General features: G+C 46.8%; 1 protein-coding gene across 1 annotated transcript in view; it reads left to right on the top strand.

The window, feature by feature from the left end:
* Positions 1 to 639: 639 nt before the first annotated feature.
* The window catches only part of LOC309342750 (tumor protein 63-like), a gene marked incomplete at its 3' end in the record, with an annotated part of 42,468 nt that continues 15,237 nt past the window's right edge, over positions 640 to 27,870 (top strand). The window contains exons 1-3 of the mRNA XM_081863576.1: positions 640 to 900; positions 25,970 to 26,101; positions 26,543 to 26,675. Coding sequence (XP_081719702.1) covers positions 839 to 900; positions 25,970 to 26,101; positions 26,543 to 26,675 — 327 coding nt within the window. The 5' untranslated portion in view covers positions 640 to 838. The remainder of the gene's footprint in view (positions 901 to 25,969; positions 26,102 to 26,542; positions 26,676 to 27,870) is intronic.

Genomic DNA, 27,870 nt, shown 5'->3' on the forward strand with positions numbered 1-27,870 from the left:
AGAGAGAGAGAGAGAGAGAGAGAGAGAGAGGAACTACCCAGTGGGATTTCCCTAAGTTTGCTTTTAAAACCACTGCCTGTAACTGCAAAATAACGGGCCAGCGATATTAGAAAGAAAGATCCTTTAGCTCAGAGTTTCCTGCAGAGGCAGCTGAACCTGAACCTGTTCGACAGTGGAATTTGCTGCCCAGGAGTGTGGTGGAGTCTCCTTCTTTGGAGGTCTTTAAGCAGAGGCTTGACAACCATATGTCAGGAGTGCTCTGATGGTGTTTCCTGCTTGGCAGGGGGTTAGACTCGATGGCCCTTGGGGTCTCTTCCAACTCTAGGATTCTATGATTCTATGAAAGCTGCAAAGCGGCCTTACCTCTGCGGGGGACTGATTTGAGGTGCAGTTGCTCCGTATTTCCAGGATTACGCCCTGATATCATGTGTCGGAAACAGCCAACCTACGTCGAGATCAGAAGTTCAGCGATGGCCTGGACCACTTCCCAAAATCCCGGTCTTCAGGGCTGCCAGTGGCTATTCTGTGTCCTGCAGGCAGAAGGGAGGGAGGGAGGGTGAGGAACTTTTGCAGAGAGAGAGAGAGGAGAGATGCTTGGTTTGGGGGGAGAGACACTTTGCAAGGCTGGTGCGGGGGGGGGGGTTGCCACTGGACAGATCCCATTGGCCAGCCCCCCGGACGGCCCCACCCCTCTGCAAGTGTAAAAGAAACCTTCGGAAAGTCCTATCTCCAAATGCCTCTTGACCCCATCGCGCTTTGCCGGCTGACCTTATTATACGCCCAGAGATATTTATTTATTTGGCTTGGTTGACACCCAGAGAGGACATCCTGGGAGGAAATGACTTTTGAAGCTGCCCCATATCCCACCTTGCCATGCTGCCCTGACGCCTACCTCCAGCGGTGAGTCTCCTTCTTTCTTCTTCTTGTCAGCCTGCATTTGCTGTGAATTTTTTTTGTTTTAATCTCTTCTGCTATCAGATGATGGCAGCTGGCTGGGACGGGCTCCCTGCACGCCTGTCTGTTCTGTGTGTCTCCGAAGAAATATACCACTTGCTTCACGCTCTGCAAGGCTGATTATTATTTTTGGCCGCCCGGTTAGTTATTGTTCCATCAGAGGCAACCCTCCGTTTTGGCAACTCCTTCCCAGTAAATAAAGAGGGGAGGATAGGCAGAAAAGCCTGCCCGGAGGACAGATCGCTTGACAAGTGTCACACAGAGTGACTGAAGATGAGAAAGGACCTTGGGTCCTGCCAGCAGAGAAAAATATAATAATATCTATATCTGTGTCAATCTGTATGTTGACATCTGCAGGAGACCCAGAGAAGATACAGCGAGCAAGTGTAGCTGAGTGTGTTCCTAGCTAAATAAATAGTTCCAGAATTCCATGTGCATTCCAGCATGGGCGTACACTGAGAGAGAGCGCCTGAGCATCTCATTCAGGGGAGAAAAAGGCAATCTTTGGATGCAAAGGAATGTGTGTGCATCAGAATGATCAGGGCAGGTCCCAACATCCGAGACACTTGAATGCTGTGGATAGTTCCTAAGAACCTCAGGGTTGCTGGGCTGCATCAGAACAGCCCCCAGGGTTAAACTACTATGAAACTAATGGAGCTTAACCTTTGGGGGCCCTAATCCCAGAGGGACCCCAAAAGTGTCTTTTATCCACATTGCAGACCCTCCAAGAGTCCCTATTTTCCAGGGAGAGTCCCAGAACTTAGCAGTTCGAAAGCACGTCAAAGTGCAAGTAGATAAATAGGTACCGCTCCAGTGGGAAGGTAAACGGCATTTCCGTGCAGTGCTCTGGTTCACCAGAAGCGGCTTAGTCATGCTGGCCACACAACCCGGAAGCTGTACACCACCTCCCTCGGCCAGTAAAGCGAGATGAGCGTCATAACCCCAGAGTCAGCCACAACTGGACCTAATGGTCAGGGGTCCCTTTACCTTTAAGGGAAAACTCAGGTATATGGCAACGCGATGGAAAAAGCAATGATGGGCAGAGAATCACTATTGGGGGGAGGGCTTTCTAGAAAAGAAGATAACAGTGGTTACCTGGACCTCTTTGCTGGTTGTGAAGGAGCCCCCATAACAGTTCAAGCTTCAGGGCCCCCCAAATGTAGGTCTGCCACCTCCCATCATCTGTGCAGAATTTTGTTTCCAAGGAGGGGTGGTTTACAAGCAGAGCATGCTAAATGCTGGTAATCCTTCTTCTCTTCTTTGTTTCACATACCTGGCATTCAGAGATATGTTGCATGGGTACCATTTTGCTCCAATGGCCATTGTCTGCATGCTCCACCTTGCCCGCTATCCTATTTTCAAACCATCTAGTCACCTCTGTCCAGTGGCGTAGCGTGGGGGGTGCAGGGGGGGCTGGCCGCACCGGGCGCAACATCTGGGGTTAGGGCAAATCCACGGGTTAGGGGGCGCAAATCCACGGGTTAGGGGGTGCAAATTACTTGCCTTGCCCCGGGTGCTGACAACCCACGCTACGCCACTGCCTCTGTCCCCCACATCTCATGCCTGGGGGTTGCAGAAGTTAATGGCCCGCTGCTTGAACAGTCGGTTGCTCAGCTTTCAGTGTTTTAGCTTAATCACATCAACACGAGGACAGTTGGATAGACATAGACTTGGTTTTGGCTTTTCCAGATGTTGTGATGGTTTTTCCAGGTTGTGGTGAGCTGGGGATGACGGAAGACACTTTGCATGTGCTCATACTTATAATGACTGAAATCCCACTTACCTGGGAGGAAGCCCCATTGAATTCTGTGGGTTTTACCTTTGAGTTCACGTGGCTAGGATTGCAGTCCCTATTATCCTGCCCTGGATTTGTTCTAGGTCTCAGTTCCTAGGGAACCACCTGCTTCTGGATCTATATATTGGTCCTTGCCATTTCTGACGGATGTCTGGTTGTGTCAAGCTCTCAGTTTCTAAAAGAAGTTATTGGGTTCTGATTTGCTTGGAAATCTGATCTTCAGAGACTGTGGTTCAGTGATCGAGTGTTTGCACTACATGCAGAAGATCTCAGGTTCAGCCTCCGATGGCATCTCAAGACACGGCTGGAAGACAACCCTGCCTGAAATCTCAGAGAGCTGCTACCAGCCCATTTAGACAAGATGGAGCTGATTTACTATAAGGCAGCTTCCAATGTTTGTTTTGACCCGGAAGGCATTCCCCCCAGTCTAATGTGTGCAGAGGCTGGGAAGCATGAGGAAGAAAAGGACTCTGCATATGCTCAGAGGTGGGCTGTTCTGTGCTACCCTTGTTGCAAAGCTTTAGTCTGACATTAGGAGGGGAAAATGGTTTGGGAACAAAATTTCCATGCAGAGCCAAGACGAGCTCTGCTATAGAGTTAATACTACTAAAGAAAGTGTGCCTCTGAGTATGTGCAGTGTATATTCTTTTTTGCTATTTGGTATGTGGACATGGGTGGCGCTGTGGGTTAAACCACAGATCCTAGAACTTGCCGATCAGAAGGTCGGCGGTTTGAATCCCCGTGACAGGGTGAGCTCCCATTGCTCAGTCTCTGCTCCTGCCAACCTAGCGGTTCGAAAGCATGTCAAAGTGCAAGTAGATAAATAGGTACCGCTCCGGTGGGAAGGTAAATGGCATTTCCGTGCACTGCTCTGGTTCGCCAGAAGCAGCTTAGTCATGCTGGCCACATGACCCGGAAGCTGTACGCTGGCTCCCTCGGCCAATAAAGCGAGAGGAGCACCGCAACCCTAGAGTCGGCCACGACTGGACCTAATGGTCAGGGGTCCCTTTACCTTTACCTATGTGTCATTAATGAGCAGAGCCTCCCAGTTAGATGAAATGTGATGTTAAAGCTGGTTTTTGGAATTTCACCCATCCATGGCAAAGTCAGGTTTCCTTTCAAGACCTCTTGCATTGCCTAAGAAATGGACTGAGGCTGAAATCCTAACCACGTTGAACCAGAAATAAGTCCTACTGAAATCAGAGAGGCTCGCTGCCAGGTTAGGTGGTGGACTGCCTTTCAGTGGAGGTTTTCAAGTAGAGGTTAGGTGGTCATATGTCCGGAATTCTTGAACTGTGATTCCTGCATTGCAGGGGGTTAGCCTAAATGACCTTTGGGGGTCCCTACCAACTCTACAATTCTGTGATTCTCAGTGTGGTTACGACTGCAGTCTGGGGCACATCATTGTGCCTGGGTCTCTTTCATCGCTGGTGCAAATATCACAGGGCTGTACAGACATATAGCATTTGACTGGGTAGGGTGGTCATGCTGTTTAAGGTAGATAGGAAGATTCAAGATACAGTGGTACCTCGGGTTAAGTACTTAATTCGTTCCGGAGGTCCTTTCTTAACCTGAAACTGTTCTTAACCTGAAGCACCACTTTAGCTAATGGGGCCTCCTGCTGCTGCCGCGCCGCTGGAGCTCGATTTCTGTTCTCATCCTGAAAAAACTTCTTAACCTGAGGTACTATTTCTGGGTTAGCGGAGTCTGTAACCTGAAGCTTACATAACCTGAAGTGTATGTAACCCAAGGTACCACTGTACCTGCACCAAATCTCTGTTGTCCATGTGATATTATCCTCCAAATCTCTCTGTTTCCACACTTTCCCCTCCCTCAATCTGAGTTTTTTTCCATACAGTTTCTCCCTTTTGGAGTTCCTTTGCTCTGAAAATGTTGGACTGAGAGAGGGGGAATTGTGGGAAGGCACTGATTTGGAGGAGAGCCAGTGTGGTGTTGTGGTTAGAGTATCAGACTGGCGGACCGGGGTTCAAATCCTCCACTCCGCCATAAAGCTCTCTGGGTGACCTTGGGCCACTCACTGCCTCTCAGCCGAACCTACCTCACAGGGTTGTTGTTTGGGGGATTAAATGAGGACGGGGGAGAAAACCACGTGTGCCACCTTGAGCTCCTTGGAGAGTAAAGTGGAAACGAAATGCAAAATAAATAAGATAAATACGGACAATGGAGAATTAATGGATGTACAGGAATTGACATAAAAAAGTGTAGGTGAGCCCCCTCTTTCTTTAGCTTAATGGGATTTGTTCTTGCATGGAGGTCTTCTTTAATCTGCTCTGCTCTCTTTGCTGTGTTCCTCTTCGCTGCCCCATTTGGCAGGCCTGTGCAAAAAGGAGAGGGCCCAAGCTCCATCTAGCAGGGAACTTGCGGTGTGAAATTGGAACCATCTCTTGTACTTCAACTGGCAAGGCTTGGGGAATGTGGAATCCAGCCCAGGAAAAGGGTAGCATGGAGGAGATAAGATGGGAGTAGAAGGCAGGTCTGTTTTCCTTCTGAAATCATCCACGCAACAGACAGTGTCTTACCAGCTTCTGGTCGTAAGGAAATCTCAGCTGCGCAGCTGCACGACTGAAGGGGGCTCTCTGGGTTTGGACAGTGATGGGAAATGGAGAGGGGGGCAGTTGAGATTCCTGCATCGCAGGGGGTTGGGCCAGATGACCCCTGGGATCCCTTCCAATGCTACGATTCTGTGACATGTTACCGGGAGGCGGAATTATGTGCCTTCCCAGAAATGTCTCTTTCCCACCGCTGAGACGGAAAGCAACTACAGCCAAGTCCACGATGGCTCTGTAATTGCGATCAAAGGCTCGATGCTCCCAGCTATGCAATTACACCCCCTGCCCCCCGCCCAGAGATTAGACAGGGGGAGGGTTGTTTGCAGACCAGCCACTCCCATTTCGGAAATGACAGCCAGACGATGCTGGAACTCCGAGGTGTAGGGGCTCGGATTAAGGGCGGCTTTGAAATTTTTGCACCTGTTCCCTCTAAAACACGGCGCTTTCTGCTCCAACCCTCCCTGCCCCCAGCGCCTTCACCCGGTGCTAAAAGTCCTCGACACAAAACCGCCATCAGCCGCGAACATCTGTATAATTCTTCCCACCACATTGGTTGCTAAGTGGGTCATGTGAAGAGGCCTGTAGAACCGCTGGCAGCAGGTGGCTCGAGTGAGCGAGCCTGGCTGCAGGGCAACAGAAAGCGGGAGCAGGCTCTGAGTTCAAGGCTTTCCTATTAGTATGTTATAGCTCTTAACAACTTGCAACCAGCATCCCTGTGAAATCGCCATCCCTGTTGACGCCTATTCGACCCCATTGATCAGCAGAACTGGCAAAGTTACAGATACCCCATAATGCCCATTCCATATTTGTAAGAAATCAATATTTTAGGGCAACAGCACCTAAACTTTGGAACTCCCTGCCTACTGACATCAGGTAGTTTTTGCTGCACTCTTTTCGGTGCTTCCTAAAAATATTTTGCCTACCCAGACTACTGATATTTCAAAAAAAGAAAAAAAAGAAAAGAAAAAGAAATCTCTCTTTTTTGTAATTCTGCTTATTCTTTGGGTTTCTTTAAAAACAAAACAATAAAAACACACCACTTTGAGGATTGTTGTTGTTGTTGTTTAGTCGTTTAGTCATGTCCAACTCTTCGTGACCCCCTGGACCAGAGCACGCCAGGCACTCCTGTCTTCCCCTGCCTCCCACAGTTTGGTCAAACTCATGCTGGTCGCTTCGAGAACACTATCCAACCATCTGGTCCTCTGCCGTCTCCTTTTCCTTGTGCCCTCCATCTTTCCCAGGATCAGGGTCTTTTCCAGGGAGTCTTCTCTTCTCCTGAGGTGGCCAAAGTCTTGGAGCCTCAGTTTCAGGATCTGTCCTTCCAGTGAGCACTCAGGGCTGATTTCCTTCAGAATGGATAGGTTGGATCTTAAACAACCGTAAAACCATACAAACATAGAGTTGAAAGGGATCCCGGTGGTCATCTAGTCCAACCCCCTGCAATGCAGGAATCTCAACGAAGGCAGCCAGGACAGATAGTCATCCAATCTCTGGTTCAAAACTTCTGAGAGTCAACACCAATCAATCAATCAATCAATCAATCAGTCAGTCAGTCAGTCAGTCAATCAATCAATCAATGTATAGCCAATGTATGTACACAGCTTTGTCCTTATGTTCAGTGCAACATGTGAACAAGCCTGTGTGGTGTAGTAGTAGTAGTAGTAGCAGTAATAATAATAATAATAATAATAATAATAATAATAATAATAATAATAATAATTTATTTATACCCTGCCCATCTGGCTGGGTGCCCCCAGCCACTCTGGGCGGCTTCCAACAGAATATTAAAATACAGTAGTCTGTTAAACATTAAAAGCTTCCCCTAAACAGGGCTGCCTTCCAAATATCTTCCAAATGTCTGGTAGTTGTTTTTCTCTTTGACATCTGGTGGGAGGGTGTTCCACAGGGCGGGCGCCACCACCGAGAAGGCCCTCTGCCTTGTTCCCTGTGACTTCGCTTCTCGCAGGTAGGGAATCACCAGAAGGCCCTCGGAGCTGGACCTCAGTGTCCGGGCAGAACGATGGGGGTGGAGACGCACCTTCAGATATACTGGGCTGAAGCCGTTTAGGAAAGGCCAGAGTTTGAATCCCCCCCTCATCCGGCGAATTTGGGCCGGCCTCTGACTCTCAGCATCGCCTACCTCACAGGATTGTTGTGATGATAAAATGGGGAGGGAGAGAAGCCATGTACGCCACCTTGAGCCCCCTGGAGAAAAGGTGTGGCATGGATGCAATGAATCAAACACACAGATCCCCCAGGCTCCAGCAGGCAGCCTGCAGCGGTCGGCACTGGGAAGAGCATTGCCCCCTCTTTCTGCTGCCTTGCCCTGTTCTTCCTTCCTCCTTCCTCGCGGGGATCTCACCTGCCTCCTCTTTGAGCTATCCAGGGGGCTTTAGATGTTCTAAAGGAGATTTGGAAGGAGAATAGGCTCCTAAGCTGCCTGTCTGAGAGAAGCCCAGATCGAGTCTTTTAAAGGATTACACAGGAGCTGATTCCCCCATTACTGCTCTGTCTTCTTTTTTCTCCCCCCCTCCAAAAAAACAACCCCCACCTAAGCCCTAAAGGGGGAGGCAAGCTAAATATTCCTGATCTTTCATGTGGTCCCTGCCTTGGAGAAAGCTGGGAATGGGAATTAAGGGCTCAATAGCCAGGTTCTTCAGATGTGCTTTGTGTTTGCGGGAAACGCTCTAAAATGGATTTCTGCTGTATCAGCCTACAGGTTCCTTCCTTAAAAGTGAAATTGCTGTGCCCATTTGGTATGCCTCTGCAGGATTTGGTTGGGTTCTGTTTGTTTGTTTGTTTGTTTGTTTGTTTGTTTGTTTGTTTGTCAAAAAGCAACAACAGCAGATTTCCCCATGTTGTTGTTGTTTAGTCGTTTAGTTGTGTCTGACTCTTCGTGACCATGGACCACAGCACGCCAGGCACTCCTGTCTTCCACTGCCTCCCACAGCTTGGTCAAACTCATATTAGTAGCTTCGAGAACACTGTCCAGCCATCTCGTCCTCTGTCGTCCCCTTCTCCTTGTGCCCTCCATCTTTCCCAACATCAGGGTCTTTTCCAGGGAGTCTTCTCTTCTCCTGAGGTGGCCAAAGTCTTGGAGCCTCAGCTTCACGATCTGTCCTTCCAGTGAGCACTCAGGGCTGATTTCCTTCAGAATGGAGAGGTTTGATCTTCTTGCAGTCCATGGGACTCTCAAGAGTCTCCTCCAGCACCAGAATTCAAAAGCATCCATTCTTTAATGATCAGCCTTCTTTATGGTCCAGCTCTCACTTCCATTCATCACTACTGGGAAAACCATGGCTTTAACTATACAAACCTATGTTGGCAAGGTGATGTCTCTGCTTTTTAAGATGCTGTCTAGATTTGTCATTGCTTTTCTCCCAAGAAGCAGGCGTCTTTTAATTTCGTGGCTGCTGTCACCATCGGCAGTGATCATGGAGCCCAAGAAAGTAAAATCTCTCACTGCCTCCATTTCTACCTCTTCTATTTGCCAGGAGGGATTTCCCCACGGATCGCCACAATTATGGCTCCAAGTGCCTTGGAAGTCGAACAACTTAGTTCCCGAACGTTTTGGCTCCCAAACATTGTAAACCCAGAAGTGAGTGTTCTGGTTTCTGAATGTTCTTTTGGAAGCCGCACGTCCTATGGGTCTTCCGATTGGCTCCGGGAGCTTCCTGCAACCAATCAGAAGCTGCGCTTCGGAAGTCGAACGTTTTGGAAGTCGAACGGACCTCTGGAATGGATTCCGTTCGACTTCCAAGGCACGACTATATGTAAAGAGATGAGGTCTGCTTCACATGGAAAAGTTTGGAGCAAGGTGGCAAATTACCGATGGAGAGAAACAGGGCTGGCGTGAGATATTTGGATGGCTGAGGCAAACGACAAGGTGGTCCCAAAATGAATCTTACTTCAGCATTGGAGACAGGATGCTAAGAGTCCTTGTGACAGCACAGCAGCATGTCTGAGGACTCAGGAGGAGAAGCCAGAGGGTGCCATTGCCAGCCCTGAGCATCTGTTATAGAATTGTAGAGTTGGAAGGGACCCCCAAAAGTCATCTAGTCCAACCCCCTGTATTGCAGGAATCTCAGCTAAAGTATCCATCATCATCATCATAATTCTATTTATACCCTGCCCTCCCTGGCCAGAGCCAGGCTCAAGGTGGCTAACACCAGTAAAATTACATTTAAAAAAACAAACCCAATTTAAAATACAGGTTAAAATGCAATTTAAAATGCAGCCTCATTTTAAAAGTAGCCCATAGATCAAAACCGTAAGGGGAGAGAAACATAAGGGTCAGACTGAGTCCAAACCAAAGGCCAGGCGGAAAAGCTCTGTCTTGCAGGCCCTGCGGAAAGATGTCAAGTCCCGCAGGGCCCTAGTCTCTTGGGACAGAGCGTTCCACTAAGTCGGGGCCAGTACTGAAAAGGCCCTGGCCCTAGTTGAGACCAATCTAACCTCCTTGAGGCTCGGGACCTCCAAAATGTTGTCATTTGAGGACCTCTCCGCGGGGCATACCAGGAGAGGCGGCCCCGTAGGTATGTGGGTCCTAGGCTGCATAGGCAGATGGCAGATAACCACCCAACCTCTGTTTACAAACCTCCAAGGAAGGAGAGTCTGCCACCACCTGAGGGAGTTTGCTCTACTGTCGAATGACTTTTACCATCAGAAAGTTTCCCCTAACATTTAGACGGAATCTCCTTTCTTGCAACTTGAATCCATTGGTTCGAGTCCTACCTGTCAAACATCTAGACATTTCAGTTTATCTTAAAGGTGGGTGAATTCGTCCAGGTCACCTTGGATTCACTTGGAAATGATGGGAGGACTTCCACACAGAGAAATCAGAATATTCAGATCCGCAAAATTCAGATCCAGCAAAATTCAGCTCAAGAAACAGTGTTCAAGTTGACAACTTCTGCTAAGATTATAATGGCTAAAAATTGGAGTGTATTTCCTACTATATCTGAATGGATGGGGGGGGGGGAATTGGCCCAAACTAATTAGGACTTGGCTAATTTATTACAAAAGAATGCATATAAATCAGCCTAACAGGTTTATGGGGAAATGTATGCTTTTTGTAATAGTTTGAACCTGATCTGTGATAATGTCCAAACATAGGCTGTTTTCAGCCTGCTCTGTGGTATTTCTTTATGCTCTTTATCATTGGTTTATTTTGTCTATATATTAATTAATATCAGGAGATATCAGAATCTTTTTTGGAGATGGATAATAATATTAATCTTCAGGCTTGTGAACCTAACTGAGCCCTTGTGGGTACAGGGTGGTATATAAATTTGAATAATAATAATAATAATAATAATAATAATAATAATAATGTCATGAAAAGCATTTAATTGGCTAGCAACATTTCTATAATTCTATTATTCGATAGTGAATAATATATATAATTCTATTATTCTATAGTGAAATGCCTCTGTAGGCTTGCCTGAAGGGAAAGAAATCTTTTAGGAGGCATCAAAAGCAGTACAATGAAGATGTCTGCCCGAAGAGCAAGACCTGCAAAACTAAAATATCGATTTCTCGCAAGAGCAGAACAAAAACTATGTGGCACTTGCAAAGGAGCTGGTTTTGGAGTCAAAGCGGTCTGGTGAGCCCAGAGGAGCAAGGTGACTTTCCTTTAGTTACCTCCCTTTGGTCTTGGGCGTCCGAGGGCACCAGTGCAAATCCTGCCGGGGGTTGTTTTTATTATGTTTTCAACAGCCTCCTCGATTTCACGCCTGGGTTGCGTGGTCACAATCCCACTGCTCTGAGGCTAGCCTTCTAAATTTGAGCTCCCTGTCATTTCGTCCAGGAGGCGTCAGTTTCTGCGACAGCCTTTCTCTCTCTCTCTGAGATGGGGGGGGGGGTCCCCTCTTTAATTCCCCCCCCCAGGGAATGATGTCACCTCGGCCAGCCGTCACTCTTGCTTCTCTCACCGCGCCTGAATCTGGGAAATGTCTGCCTTGCCTGACCTGTGATAGCAACCCTTCGGCACCTGCTCTCTCCAAAGCACTGCAACCCTTAGTGCAGTCATACCTCGGGTTACAGAGGCTTCAGGTCGTGCGTTTTTGGGTTACGGACGCACCGAAACCCGGAAGTACCGAACCGGGTTACTTCTGGGTTTTGATGCTCTCGCATGCACAGAAGCACTAAATCACACTTTGCACATGTGCAGAAGCACCAAATCGCAACCCGCTCGCACGCAGACGCAGCACTGCAGGTTGCGGATGCTGCGGGTAGCGAACGTGCTTCCCGCATGAATCATGTTTGCAACCCGAGCATCCACTGTACTCTCACCAGGCTGACCACCTCCAGGACCTTGAGATTTGTTGCAAGGGGGGAAAGGGGGAGAAATAGAGACATGGGTCTGTCAAATGTTTCGAGATCAGCCTGATGCCGGCACTTTTCGTCGAGGTCCCGACTCCTGGGCCTGACCTCGGCCAATTGAAAAGGTCCGGTCTGTGACTCCTGTAAGAGGTAGTTATTATGCATTTGATCTTGGTGTTGCGCTATGCCTGCCAAGTGGGCCAGAGACCCATCTCTACATCTGGATAAAGGACAGGACATTGTTGTTGTTTAGTCGTTTAGTCCGATTCTCCATGACCCCCTGGACCAGAGCACTCCAGGCACTCCTGTCTTCCACTGCCTCCCGCAGTTTGGTCAAACTCATGCTGGTAGCTTCCAGAACACTATCCAACCATCTCATCCTCTGTTGTCCGCTTCTCCTTGTGCCCTCCATCTTTCCCAACATAAGGGTCTTTTCCAGGGAGTCTTCTCTTCTCATGAGGTGGCCAAAGTCTTGGAGCCTCAGCTTCAGGATCTTCAAGACGAGATGGTTGCATAGTGTTCTCGAAGCTTACTAGCATGAGTTTGACCAAACTGCGGGAGGCAGTGGAAGATAGAAGTGCTGGCGTGCTCTGGTCCAGGGGGTCACGAAGAGTCGGACACGACTAAACGACTAAACAACAACAAATATATTTGCTCCAGGATTTGTTGAGTTGAAGGCTGGCTTAGAAGCATGATGAGAAATAAATACTCCGAGAGCCAGTGTGGTGAGAAATAAATACTCTGAGTGCCAGTGTGGTGTAGTGGTTAAGAGCAGTGGACTCGTAATCTGGGGAACTGGGTTCGCGTCTCCGCTCCTCCACATGCAGCTACTGTGTGACCTTGGGCCAGTCACACTTCTTTGAAGTCTCTCAGCCCCACTCACCTCACAGAGTGTATGTTGTGGGGGAAGAAGGGAAAAGGAGATTGTGAGCCGCTTTGAGACTCCTCTGGGTAGTGATAAAGTGGGATATCAAATCCAAACTCTTCTTCTCTACTCAGTTATGTTACATGTCCCCTTGTATAAGATGTCCTGCTAAATCAAACCAAAGGCCCGTCTCAGCCTTTGGCATCTTGGCACCTCCAGGTGCTGCTGAACTACACCTCCCACCAGTACCAGGCAGTGTAGGGCAGCTGCAATCACTTGCTTTAACTCCAAATTATGAATGCAGGATATCAGTTTATTGGAATCTCAGTATATTGTCTCCAATACAGATCAGAGTCCAGGTATTTGAGATGCAGTTGCAAAGTGCAAATAGGTGCTTCAGAATTTCTCCCTGGCAAATGCGCTTCACTTCTTGGGGTATGTTGCAAAGCAGACCAGGGGAAAAAAAGAAAATTACAAACTACCAGACAGAAGAATGTAAAGTATTGCACAAGGATATTTCCGGGGACCATTTTGCAAGTTTGATATTTGAAGTTCAGAATTCATGTTCTGGTGCCAAGACTCTGCTGACAAATTGAGTCGCCTTAAACACAGTCAGAAAGAGAGATCCCCTCAAAGTGAAAGCCTGGCGCACACAAAATCCACTCACCATTTAAAAGAAATATAGATTTTTTTTAATTAAAAAAAGGTTCACACTTCGAGGTGCAGATTCCCCATGCAAACCGCAGCAACTCTTCTCTCCCCCACTACACACACACACAAACACATTCAGAAACAGATATCAGAACAGTATCCAGCACAAACTATTCTCCATTTACCAGGGACAGTCCCTGTAACATCACACTCAGGGTTTGGGGGTTTGGGGGATGCCCTGTAAAAATGTTTCCATCCCTCAAGTTTCAGCCCTTTCCCAGGGTCTTTAGGAGCTAAGACTGTGCCTGCGAATCTGCACCCCTTTCCCTGGGAGTAAGCGCCACTGAGCTCAATGGGGCTTTCTTCCAAGTAGAACTATACAGGATTACACTGCAAATTTTCCCATGCGTGTGATCTTGCCACTTTCAAACCAGGGCCTCTTTTGGACAGAGTTGTCTTGGCCACTGTATTGTCCAGCTTTCAGAGGATGTCGAAGACGCAGCTCTTTTGACAACTGAAATGCATATTTTTCGGCCCCACCGTATCGCTGTGATGGAAAGCTGTTTAAAAGTGATTTTAATTATGTGATTTAAAGGTTGTAACCTGCCTTGGGGCCTGAGGGGGGTGGGTAAGTAACAATAACATTTATTCTTTGCATTTATATGCTACCTTTCTCTCCAAAGAGCTCAAGGTTCTTTTCTCCCTCTGCATTTAGTCCTTGGAACAACAACCCTTTGAGGTAGCTTAGGCTGAGAGGGAGTGACTGCCCCCCCCCCCAAGGTCACTCAGTGGCTGAGTGGGGAAATTCGAACCCTGATCTCCCAGGTCATAGTCCGACACGCTGAGCAGTCCCTTCATGTCACCTGCCCTGAATCTTCAAACTTTTGCTTCCATGGTATTCCCAAGAGTTCAAATAAAAGAGCGCTCTCCCTTCCTGGGGATTCTAGCAATGGAAAAGATTAAAGTGGAAAATATTGTCGTTGTCCCCCATGCCATTATTGCAATTATTGCAAGTCCCTTTGTCGATGGGAGAGCAGAATGCAAATACGAAATCAAATTAAAATCTGTTTCCTCCCAGGGCAGATATGGGAGGGTGAGTAGGCTCCCAGCCAGCTTTTAAGTCCCTGACTCGGTTGTCCCGGATGGCGATACGATGGCAGAGTCAGGAGTATGTGGGGAATAAATGGGACCCTGCAGAATTAGGGGAATTCCAGATGACGGGATGCCTTGCTTGAAACTGGTTGGCCCATCCAGAAAAATCCTCTCTCTCTCCCTCCCTCCTCCTCCCCTCGCACAGCTGCGCGCTCCATTTCATAGCCTGCCTGCTGTCTACAAATCACCCACGTGTTAAAATGCGGCAGAGGGGAATTCCAGCACACTGGGCGCTGCCAAGACCCTCAAGCTCTGACGTGCCTTCGCCCCCCCTTCCCCACCCCCTGTCAAGGGCTAAAAATACAGGGACAGAGTCCAGGGCCTGGCTGGCAATCGTGGCTGAATGGACACCCTCCATCTCCCTAAGCAGCTTTCCTGACCCTGGTCCTGCCTGGAGCATCAATGGAACAAGAGGCCAGCTTCACACTGGGAGCAATGCCGTGCAGTGGTAATAATAATAATAATAATAATAATAATAATAATAATAATAATTTATTTATACCCCATCCATAATTTATTTATACCTCACCCATCTGGCTGTTTCCCCCCAGCCACTCTGGGCGGCTCCCAACAGAATATTAAAAAAACACGATAAAACAGAATGTTGGGACTCAGACCTGGGAGAGAGAACCGGGTTCGAATCGCCGCTCGGCCTCAAAGCTCTCACTGGGTGGCCTTGGGCCAGTCATCTCTCAGCCTAACCTACATAGCTGTCAACCGTCCCTTATTTGGCAGGAAACTCCCTTATCCCAGTGCTGTGTCCCGCTGCTGTCCCTTATTGATGATGTCCCTTAAATTTCCCGGGTTTCATGCTCACCCGGTTCGGGAGGAAAGCAGCGGCTGGGGGTCTTCCGCCTCGAGAGAGAGAGAGCGCACGAGCTGCTACGTCTCCGTCTCTCCCTTTTCCCCCTCAGGGGCGCATTGTGAGGAGATGGGTGGTGGCGGGCGGGTAGGCCGCCCCTCTCTTCCGAGACTTCCGCCGCGCTGCCAGGGGAAGCCGGAGGCGGCAGTGGCGGCAGCGGCTGAGGAGGCGGCCTGAGGGAGGAGGAAAAGGAGGGGATGGGGAGGGATGTAGAAGGGCGGCGCTTCAGCGGCCGCCACGGGACCACAACCGCCTCATGCCGGGCTCGTGGGTGGCGTGGGCGAGAGTCTCTCTCCCCCCTCTCTCTTGGGCAGGGAAGGGCCGATGGAACTCCTTGCGCCAGGACGACGGTAGCCCCGACGTGCTGCTTAGCATCCCCTCCAACCAGTGCAGCATCTTAATGTAGTGATTTCCCCCTCTGCACCCCTTTCATAACTCTATTTTTTATAAATCATTTGTCCATCCATAGTTCAAATGTTTACTACAAGTTTTCTGTCAATCCTACCAATGTATGTAACTCTTTACAATAGCTTTTCAAATAAATTATAAACTTCCCCCATTCTTTATTAAAGAGGTCCTCTTCCTGGTTTCTAATTCTGCCTGTAAGCTTTGCCATCTGGACGTCGTTCATCAGTTTTGTCGCCACTCTTCTTTGGTCGGAGTTGTGGAGCCTTAGGACCATCTAGTCCAACCCCTTGCAAAACACAGTCAGTCGCAGCCAAAGCAGAATGGCTCCATCAGTGCTGAATTTATGTATAAGCTAAGCAAAATCCCTTATTTTGGCTGCTGATCCCTTATTTTTGAGGCTGCTGGTCCCTTATTTTCAAATCTGTAAATTGACAGCTATGCTAACCTACCTCATAGGATTCTTGTGGGGGTTCAATGAGGAAGGTAGAAAAATGCAATAAATAATCATTACAACCATTTTGCCCAGGGGGGGGGGTCCTGAAGGCTTCGGAAATCCTGTGGCTGAGCTGCTCGAACTGCAGCTAGCAAGCAGGGGCTTAGATTGCTCTCCCCAAGTCTGCAGCCCCTAACTGGGGTGCTAGGAACAGCCATAGAATGCAAAAAGGGAGGCGTGAGGAAGTCAATGAAACAAGCGAATGAAAGTTAAGTTTGAAAATATTGGAAGTGTTTTTAATTGTTTTTGTTTTGCTTTATTAATTCAATGTGTTATGTAGTGTTTTTGTTTTTGTTTTTTATTATATTGTTATGTTTAAATTTCATTTTTTCTTTTTGTATTTTCTAAACTCTTAATAAATATTATTTATTAAAAAAAAAAAGAACAGCCATAGAATGATGGAATTGTTGAGTTGGAAGGGACCCTGAGGGTCATCCAGTCCAACCCCCTGCAATAATAATAATAATAATAATAATTTATTATTTGTACCCCGCCCATCTGGCTGGGTTTCCCCAGATCTCGGCGGCTTCCATAAAAACCAAAAACACACTAAAATATCACAGATTAAAAACTTCCCTGAACAGGGCTGCCTTAAGATGTCTTCTGAATGTCAGGTAGTTATTTATCGCTTTGACATCTGATGGGAGGGCGTTCCACAGGGTGGGTGCCACTACCAAGAAGGCCCTCTGCCTGGTTCCCTGTAGCTTTGCTTCTCGCAATGAGGGAACCGCCAGAAGGCCCTCGGCACTGGACCTCAGCGTCCGGGCAGAATGATGGGGGTGGAGACGCAGGAATCACAACTGAAGAGTCCATGGCAGATGGCCATCCAGCCTCTGCTTAAAAACCTACAAGGAAGGAAAGTCCACCACCTTCCAAGACAGTCCGGTTCTTACTGTCAAGACGTTCTTCCCGATGTTGAGTCAGAATCTCCTTTGTAACTTGAAGCCCTTGGTTCAAGTCCAGCCTTATTGCTATCCTCTACCTATAACCCTGTACTGCCATTCCCAACTGCAGTCCTTCCAACACAGAACTCTCTTGCAATTTTCTTTTTTTTTAAAATAATTTTTATTAAGGTTTTCCAAATTAAAACAAATTAAATCCAATTTATAAACTTTTTCCAATAACTAGGACTTCCCCTCCCCACCCCCTCATGTATTCCAAATCTTCCAAATAAACAATTAGGTTCAACAAATTCTTATCCCCAAATTGCAATCATCCTCCATTACCCAGTTTAGCGTAATTCCCATCCCCCTAAGATCGATCTATTCCCTTCCACGAGTTTCCCCCTTTCAAACATAATACAAAAAAAACACACATAGAATTAAATAATAATTTTACAACCTTTGGATTCCAACTTTCCCTCCCCTTTTTCCCTGTTACGTTCCTCCTAACCCTCCATCTCTAATATCTTCCTGGAGTTCCCACATTGCGTTAAACCCACATCCCTCTGATTCTTTGCCAGTCTTATTAATTGCGAATGTCCAATCATTAAATTACGAATGTCCAATCCTAAAAGAAGTCTAACGAGAAGAGGGTCCATTTCTTCTATCCAGATTTTTATATCCAGGAGTAGAAACTCCAATTTTAAATCCATAAGCTTGTCAAATCTGGATATCCCAAATATCCCCTTTCCCATTTCTGTCCAGTTCTTGTTATTTCCTTGTTCTTGTCGGCCATTCTCCTCCTTTTTGTTTCTCTGTTCTCCCACAGAAATGTTCTTTCTCCAAAAGTTTCTAATATCCCTGCAGAGGCTTGTTGTTCAGGAACAAAACATTACATCATGATCCTTTCATTTTCCAACAGATAGTTCCATTGTTTCCTATAGTGTGTAGACCTCTGTAGACAAAATAGTGTTCCATTTCTGCAGTTTCCCAGGAGATTAAAAGTTCTATTCAACTGCACAAGTTTCCTGTCAAAAACACATGCAATATCCCTCAGCTCCTCTAGGTGGATTCCCGTAACAAAGTTCCCTTCCAAAGCCCATCCACCAGTCCAAATAGCTTGTTTATCCTTATTTGAACAATTTGAAACAATTTATACCCAAACTTATATCAAATGTAACCGGCAAAGTCCATAACCAAGTCTCTGTTACATTCTTCCGTTTTGACAGCTCCTTGACAGCTGTCAAAACCTGTCAAAACCTCCATTACTCTTCTCCAGGCATTTTCACGAATCGCTCCAGGGATTCCGGGGGGGGGGGGGTGTTGCTTTTTAATACAAATTCCACTTTTCTCCTCCGGCTCAATCTTATAAATTTCCCTCGCGAAGTTGCTAATTCGGTGAAATAAGGTTACTCTCGATCTTAGTTATCCATTCCTTTGTTTTGGCTCTTCTACAATTTCGGGGGGGGCTGACTTCCTTTTTTCCACCTCCCCCGTTCGCTCCAAATTTTAAAAATTTGTCCCCTTTTTTTAGTCCATATTCCAATTACTCACGGGTTCTTCTTTTAGATCCAAATTTTCAATAGAAGAAGTCAGCGCTCTCCGCCGGATGGCATGCGGCTGCGCTCGGCAGGGATAGCAGAGAACTCAAGCACCACGCTTCTCCCCGGCACCCGATCCGGAGCCTTTAAAAAGGCTCCTTCACGAGTCGGGAGGGCGCTAACGGTGCCAGCCGAGTCTCCATGTCCACGGCCTCCTCTGGCCGTGGTTTTTAAGGGTCCCCGCATCGCCGGTGCGGTAGGACCCAGCCCCTGCCGAGCAGACTCCCTCCGGAGCTCGGAGGGAGTCCGCCATTCGGCGATGGCGCCAACCCGGAAGTCCCCTGAACTCTCTTGCAATTTTCTTCTCTTCTTCAGCCGTCACTCGTAGCCGAGTAAGATTGTCTTCCATAAACACGGTTTTAACAATGAGCCCATAAGTGACTGAGGAGGCCAATTCTGGACCCACAAGTCCTTCCACAGTGAGGACGTTGGTTTCTGGCCGAGAGTTGATCACGGTGTGGATTTGCCAAGCGTGCCTTCCTCTCAGCACGTTTCTCCCTTGCATCCTGAGTTTGAGCGTCTTCAAAGCCCATGACACCTTTGGTCAAGGCTGTTCTCCAACTGGAGTGCTCGCAGGCCAGTGTTTCCCAATTGTAGGTGCTTATACTACATTTCTTTAGATTTGCCTTGAGAGAGTATTTAAACCTCTTTTGTTGACCACCAGCATTACGTTTTCCATTTTTAAGTTGGGAATAGAGTAGTTGCTTTGGAAGACAATAATCAGGCATCCGCATAACATGACCAGTCCAACAAAGTTGATGTTGAAGAATCATTGCTTCAACACTGGCGGTCTTTGCTCCTTCCAGGACACTGATATTAGTTCACCTGTCTTCCCAAGTGATGTGTAAAATTTATCAGAGACACCGTTGATGGAATCTTTCGAGGAGTTGGAGATGGCCTTTATAAGTGGTCCATGTTTCACAAGCATACAGTAAAAATGGTAATACAATAGCTTTGTAAACAAGCATTTTGGTTTCCCTGCGAATGTCCCAGTCCTCAAACACTCTGCACTTCAATTGGGAGAAAGCTGCACTCGCAGAGCTCAGGCGATGCTGGATTTCAGCATCAGTGTTGGCCCGTGTGGAAAGATAACTGCCTAGGTAGAAGAAGTGATCAACATTTCCCAGCGTTACACTATTGAGTTGGATTTGTGGCGCTGCAGAGGGGTTATTTTGTACTTGTTGGTGCAGCACACCTGCCAACACAGAACTCTTTTGCAATAAAATGATACAGTCACAAAGACTAGTATGTTGTGTTCCGATTTCATAAACCTATAGATCTGCATAACTGGCAATATGTTCAGATTGGGATCCCTTCCAACTCCTAGGAGCCAACTCCTAGGGGCCGAGGGATCTTTGTCCCCACCCCAAAATAAAATATTTGAGGGGGCCAGGCCCACCCCCAAGTTGATGGACATTGCCATTCAAATTGGTCAGGTGACCGATTATGTGTGGAAGGAGCCAATTTTGTACCACCTCCCAGAGCAGAGTTTGGGCGAGGAAGCTAATGGGAAATTCTAAGTCTGCAAACACTTTAAATGAATTTGGCATATGTAAATAAACTCCAATGGAAGAGATGACAAAACGTGAAGGCAGTAAATCTATTGCCCCAGCAAGTAGATAGGAAAGTCCGTTTAGTAAGTTTATTTCCATTATACATGTGGAAAAACTGAGGTCAGTTTATAAATGGTTGCATCTGGGGGGGGGGTTTTGGGGGGGGGTAGAAAAGGAAGCAAGGCATTTTACATATTTTTAAGCAGCTGTTTAGACAAGGTTTGTTTGCTGTTTAATAATAATAATAATAATAATAATAATAATACCTGCAGTGCTTATTATTTGGAACACGTTTGCAATCGCCTCCTACCCTCTTGTTGCGTTGAGTAGGCCTTTGGCACACCTTCTCTATATAATGTTTTTTAATGTATTTAGCTGTATGTTTTAGTAGTTCTCACACAGTGATAGATACAGCAGTTCATATATAGTTTTAATTCTAATTTAATAATTATTAGGGAAGAGGGGTTTATTGGTTTGTGTCTTTTCTTTTTGTTATCTATTTTGAGGTTGTTATTTTACATTTTTATATCACGAACTGCCCTGAGATCTACAGATGAAGGGTGGTGTACAAATTCATTAATAAAAAAATTGTGTTTAATTGCTTTCTAGTGATTTTTCCCTGCTATGGTTTAGCTACTTCTGCTTTATTTGTAAAGCCTCCTTGAGTCCCTGTCTGGAGAAAAAGTGGGATAGTAATAATAAAAAATACAAATAAAAATTCACCCTCCAGCAATGCAAGAATTTCAGCTAAAGCAACTCTAACAGATGGCCATCCAACCTCTGCATAAAAACCTCCAGGTAAGGAGATTCCACCACCTTTTGAGGTCATGCATTCCACTGTCGAGTGGCTGTTGCCCTCGGAAAAAGCTCTTCCCAATATTTAGCTGGAATCTCCTTTCCTGTAGCTAATAGATCCTGAAAACTTCCTCCCTGCAAGAAGAAACCCTGAACAAGCTTCATGGTGCCTATTGTGCAAGACTTTCCATGAACACATCTGCATTCCCCAATAGCTTAGGTCAGCATTCTCCAATGTGGTAACAGTAACAGTAACAGTAACAGTAACAGTAACAGTAACAGTAACAGTAACAGTAACAGTAACAGTAACAGTAACAGTAACAGTAACAGTAACAGTAACAGTTTATTATTTATACATCACCCATCTGGCTGGCTTTCCCCAGCCACTCTGGGCTGCTTCCAACAAAATACTCAATATCTATTCTCCCCTCCGTGGGTCCTTTGAATATTTTAATCAACTGCATATTGTAGTTCGTCCCAATTATAGTCATCCAAAATGTCCAAAGTCCTTGTAACATCACAAGAGTTATTCAAAGCCTGCCAAAGACTTCAAGTGTTTACAGTCTTCTTTCAAATACAATCTGTATTTATCCCATTCTCTGCTGAGGTTTTGGTCCTCCTGATTCCTGATTTTCCCCGTCAGTCTAGCCATCTCTGCATAGTCTAGTAGTATCATCTGCCAAACCATTTCCCCAGCCACTCTGGGCAGCTCCCAACAGATTGAAAACAGAATAAAACATCAGACATTAAAAGCTTCCCTGAACAGGTCTGCCTTCAGATGTCTTCTAAATGTCATATAGTTCTTCATTTCCTTGACATCTGGTGGGAGGGCATTCCACAGGGCAGGCGCCACCACCGAGAAGGCCCTCTGCCTGGTTCCTTGTAGCTTCACTTCTCGCAAGAAGGGAACTGCAAGGAGACCCTCGGAGCTGGACCTCAGTGTCCGGGATGGACAATGGGGGTGGAGACGCTCCTTCAGGTTCTCCAACTACACTTCCCAGGAATGTTTGGGGTGGGGAGGCATGGGGAGAGGGCTGCTAGGGCTCGTCAAACTTATCATAATGGTTGTGGCCTCAGTCGGTCTGGGAATCTGTCTGGGAAGAGTTGGAGAAGGAAGGAGAAGGAAGACGCAGCCCTGAGGAAAGAGAGTTTGGGTTTTTTCCATAAACTAATAAAGCTTGGGCTCCATGATCACTGCGGATGGTGAGAGAAGTCACGAAATTAAAAGACGCCTGCTTCTTGGGAGAAAAGCAATGACAAACCTAGACCCATCTTAAAAAGCAGAGATATCACCTTGCCAACAAAGGTCCGTATAGTAAAAGCTATAGTTTTCCCAGTAGTGATGTATGGAAGAGAGAGCTGGAAGTCATGCTGGCCACATGACCCGGAAGCTGTACACCAGCTCCCTTGGCCAATAAAGCGAGATGAGCACAACTGGACCTAATGGTCAGGGGGCTTTACTAAATGAATATTTTAACAAGTAAAACAGAAAATTTAATAAATATTATACACACAAAAAAGAAAATCAACTTTGCCTCCAAACTCCATCAAGGGCCTTCTTCCCATGATACTCACAGCACAGCATCTCTGCAATGCCGTCTACAGCTGGAATGACAGCTGATAAATGAGCATCATTTACCATAGTTTTCGCTCTATAAGATGCACCAGACCACAAGACGCACCTAGTTTTTGGAGGAGGAAAACAAGAAAAATCTGAATTTCAGAAGCCAGAACAGCAAGAGGGATCGCTGCGCAGTGAAAGCATTGATCCCTCTTGCTGTTCTGGCTCCTGGGATAGCTGTGCAGCCTGCATTCGTTCCATAAGACGCACACACATTTCCCCTTACTTTTTAGGAGGGAGAAAGTGAGTCTTATAGAGCAAAAAATACGGCAACTTGTATGCCGCCTTTCCATAGTTAAAACAATGCCCATTCTGCACAGGCAACAGGCTTCTCTCTCCTACTAATAAACCTGTTTAATCACCACTTCCCACCGCAACAACGAAGCGCAGCTCTTTTCTCTCAGTTCCCCAACAGTTCCTGTTTTGCAGGAGCATCTCAAATTTCGCAAATAGGCTAACGGGCCCAGAGTAAGGGGAGGGCATGCAACTCCCGGCACCATGCAGAAATAAGGAGGACCCTCAGTGATTTAAGCCACCCCCTTTGCAACCTCTCTTCGGTTCATCTACAGGTCAGTGCCTCCCTGCAGGCTCCAGCACCCCAATCCTGCTAGAGGTCATTGGATCTCAATGCAACTCCCAGAATGACATTTGCTTGCTTGCTTGCTTAAGTTGTGTGGCCTTCAGTGCTAGTCAGTGGCCAGGGGGAGAATGAAATTGATGGATTGATTTCATTTATCTTCTTTGGTGATCCCTCGTAGCCGAGTAATATTGTCTTCCATGAACACGGTTTTAACAGTGAGTCCGTAAGTGACTGTGGAGGCCGATTCTGGATCCACACGTCCTTCCACAGCGGGGACATTGGTTTCTGGGTGGGAGTTGATCCCGGTGAGGGTTTGCCAAGCGTGCCTTCCTCTTAGCACCTTTCTCCCTTGCGTCCTGAGTTCGAGTGTCTTCAAAGCCCATGACACCTTTGGTCAAGGCTGTTCTCCAACTGGAGCCCTCGCAGGCCAGTGTTTCCCAATTATTGATGTTTATACTACATTTTTTTTATATTTGCCTTTAGTCTTTAAACCGTTTTTGTTGACCAGCATTACGCTTTCCATTTTTATGTTGAAAATAGAGTAGTTGCTTTGGAAGATGATAATCAGGCATCAGTACAATAAGACCAGTTCAAAGAAGTTGATGTTGGAGAATCATTGCTTCAACAATGGTGGTCTTTGCTTCTTCCTGTACACTGGTGTTAGTTGTCCTGTCTTCCCAAGTCATGTGTGGAAATTTTCAGAGACCCCGTTGATGGAATCTTTTGAGGAGTTGGAGGTGGCGTTTATAAGTGCTCCATGTTTCACAAGCATACAGTAAGGTTGGTCGTACCATAGCTACTCTCAATCTCTGCAAAGAGGGACTGGTTGTTAAACCACTGTGGAAACTGCAACCCTCAGAGGAGAATAGGTGGTTCCTCACAACTCTCATCACCCTTAGCAAACTACAGTTCCCGGGATAATCTGTAAGAAGACATTGCTCCACATGTGATATGTGGTGGACTTGTAAAAGGGTAAAAGAGTATTGGGAAATAATTTGTAATGAATTGAAAAAAATGTTTAAAAGTTCTTTTCCAAAAAAAGAGTCCTTTTCCTTGGGGATAATTCAGATGGAAATCCCCAGGTGTCAAAAAAGGTTATTTATGTATGCCACTACCATGGCCCGTGTTTTGTTTGCCCCCAAATGGAAAACAAGCGAGGTCCCAACCAAAGAACAATGGCAACTAAAAATGATGGAATAAGCACAGATTGCAGACCTAACTCATAGACCAGGGGTCTGCAAGCTTTAAGATGAAAAGAGCCACTTGGACCCGTTTTGAAAGAAAAAAAAAAATGGGAGCTGCAAAACTCGTCATTATAAAAATAACTTTTTTGTCACTTTTTATTATTTCTTTGTTTGACCCCTCAGAATTACTCCCCCTCATAGAAATAAACGTTAAATTAACAAGTTACCTTTTTGTGTGTGTGTGTTCTTCACTCCCCTTCAAAACAGTGACCAGCGTACATGCCCCCTTCCAATGCAGTGACCAGCGTACATGCCCCTTACAATGTAGCAGGCGGGCGGGCGGGCGGGAAGGGGACGTCAGGACGGTGCGTGACTAACGCACGCACTGCCCCCATGTGACGTCACAGCCAGTACAGCGCCCGCCACAGTGGGGAGTGTCGGGGCGCACGATGCGCCTCCTCCCCTCGCTAGTATCCGCCCCGGAGCCGCGGCAAAGGTGTAAAAGAGCCACATGCGGCTCCGGAGCCGTGGGTTGCCGACCCCTGTCATAGACTAAGAGAATGGGAAGAACATACATTTAAAGAAGATTGGGAAAATGTTTATTGAATATATGGGGGGGGGGCAATTGTGTACCCTTGAAAACACTGGCAGCATTAAGATCAATTCAACATTGTAAATAGGTTTTGATGGATGAAATGATGGAATAATGAATTGTTTAGTTTATGTAAAATATGCAGGGATTTATGTTATGCAAAATGGAAAGAGAAGAATAAGGGAAGTCATTGATATTTTAAGGTTGTTTAAATGAATATTCTAAAATGTAAAACAGAAAAGTTTAATAAAGAATTATACCCCCCAAAAAGGGAAAAGGAAGAAGGCATTGCTGCTTAAAGTGGTATGATAGTGCTCTAAGTGAATGGTGTGATTGTAGCTTTATTGTTGTTGTTGTTGTTTAGTCGTTTAGTCGTGTCCGCCTCTTTGTGACCCCCTGGACCACAGCACGCCAGGCACTCCTGTCTTCCACTGCCTCCTGCAGTTTGGTGAAACTCATGCTGCTAGCTTCGAGAACACAGTCCAACCATCTCATCCCCTGTCATCCCCTTCTCCTTGCGCCCTCCATCTTTCCCAACATCAGGGTCTTTTCCAGGGAGTCTTCTCTTCTCATGAGGTGGCCAAAGTCCTGGAGCCTCAGCTTCAGGATCTGTCCTTCCAGTGAGCACTCAGGGCTGATTTCCTTCAGAATGGAGAGGGTAGATCTTATTGCAGTCCATGGGACTCTCAAGAGTCTCCTCCAGACCAGAATTCAAAAGCGTCAATTCTTCAGTGATCAGCCTTCTTTATGGTCCAGCTCTCACTTCCATACATCACTACTGGGAAAACCATGGCTTTAACTATACAGACCTTTGTCGGCAAGGTGATGTCTCTGCTTTTAAGATGCTGTCTAGGTTTGTCATGGACTTACTTCTGAGCAAATATGTTTAAGACTGCACTGCTAGATTTGTGACTGCATGTTTTTAATCCTACCACTGTGTCTTAGATTTTAAAACTTTTAAATAACAATTCAATCATTTTTTGTTTAAAATACTTTACTGATTGCCTTTTCTTTCGCCATCCACTTTGGGGAAAAGGTGGTAAAATCTACATATATATTTAAAAATGTGATTTGGACCTTTTGTGTAGGTTTGTGGACACTCCAGGCCACTTCTCCTGGACGGAGAGTTATTACCGCTCTACCATGCCTCAAGGCCCGCAGGCGAGAGAATATGGCCGTCCGGAAGTTTTCCAGCAAATCTGGGATATCCTCGATCATCAGTGAGTAGCAAGATAGATGAATTGGACGGGGGATTGTCTGGTGTGGGGGTGTGTTATGTTCAACTTCTTGAACTGAAAGGGCCTTGGAGTCCCACCCAACAGTTGCTCAATATGCCAAATGTCAGAGACAGCCAGTCGATTTCTCCATCTAGCCTAATAGTGTCTACTCTGACTGGAAGCACCTTAACTGAAGATGCTTGGATCGTAACTCAGTGGTGGAACACACCTGCCTTGCGTCTCCAAGTAGCAGACTCTCCAAGTGTCCCTATTTTCCAGGAACAGTCCTGGATTTACCGATGGCATCTCGGTTTCTGGTTTGAGGACGCTGGGCGAGATGGGCCTTTGGCCTTTGGCCTGATCCAGCAACCAGACTCTCCTTGTGTGGGCTTCCATCTTTGATGTCCAGTGAAACACTTTTCAGACCCCTCTCCTATTTTGCAGGCCGATCTGCTCGGTCCAGCCCATTGACTTGAATTTCCTGGAGGAGCAAACGGAAAATGGCCCTGCGAACAAAATTGAGATCAGCATGGACTGCATTCGGATGCAGGATTCGGAGATCAGAGACCCAATGTGGGTGAGTAGCCAATGTCAGGATGCTGCGGTTAGGATGCTGGGCTAGGACCCAGGGCGCTTGGGTCAATCAGGGACGCTTATCTTAACCCGCCTCGCAGGGATGTTGTGAAAATGAGTGGGACAAAAGGGGGGATATAAATAAACCGTAGTCCAGGGCATATGTGGAAAGAAAGGTTGGGTTTTTTTAAAGTACCAGTTTATCATAGAAGGCAAACCAGGTCCAAAGTGGTGGTTGCATGAAAAATATCGTATGTGTGGATGTGCAATGCTTGCTCCCTGCCAAATGTTTTGGCAAGCTGTACTTGATCATTATTTTTTGGCTTTTAATTATCTGCGGCCACTTTGAATGGGAGGAATGTTCTTATCTTGCCTCTCAAAAATAGGATCGCGCTTTAGATCTTCCTTCGTTTTCTTTCATGCTGGTTTTAACATATATGTTTCTTGGTTGTAAGTCACGACAAGTTCCCTTGGTGAAAAAGTGATTCTTAAATGTAATAAAGCGAGAGAAACCCCGTGGCGGAGTTCTGTGCAGTGCAGAAGCTTGCACGCGTCCTTTCGAACTCGGGTCCTAATCAAGAGGACCCCACCAACCTCAGGACAGCTGTCTTGTTGCCCCAAACACAAAGTCCTGCTCAGGCTTGCAGGAGAGAACGACCTTTTCCCTCCCCCTCCCCCTCCCCCTCCCCCACATTGCTGTGGGTTGGACTAGATGACCCTTGGGTCCCTTCCGACTCCTTTCCTCTCCTTTTTGGTTGAAGTTAAATCCTTTGAAGACAGAGGTCCTCTGGCTGGGTTGGGACGATATGGGATTGGGGGGTCAATTCCCATCTCTTGCGGGGGCGCAATTAGTGCCAGCACTGTCCATTAAGAGTTTGGGTGTAATCTTCGACACCTCCCTTTCCATGGAGGCGCAGATTGCAGCTATAACAAAGGCGGAATTTTTTCATCTCCGCCAAGCTAAGCAGTTGGCTCCTCACCTCTCTCGCCCTGACCCTGCCACTGTGATCCACGCGACGGTCACCTCCAAACTGGATTATTGTAACTCGCTCTACGTGGGGCTGCCCTTGAGACTGACCCAGAAACTCCAGCGGGTGCAGAATGCCGCGGCGAGACTCCTTACGGGGTCTTCACTTAGAGATCACATTCATCCGGTGCTATACCAGCTGCACTGGCTCCCGGTGGAGTACAGGATCAAG

Source organism: Podarcis erhardii, assembly GCF_964252035.2.
Source record: "Podarcis erhardii genome assembly, chromosome: 5".
Classification (NCBI taxonomy): domain Eukaryota; kingdom Metazoa; phylum Chordata; class Lepidosauria; order Squamata; family Lacertidae; genus Podarcis; species Podarcis erhardii.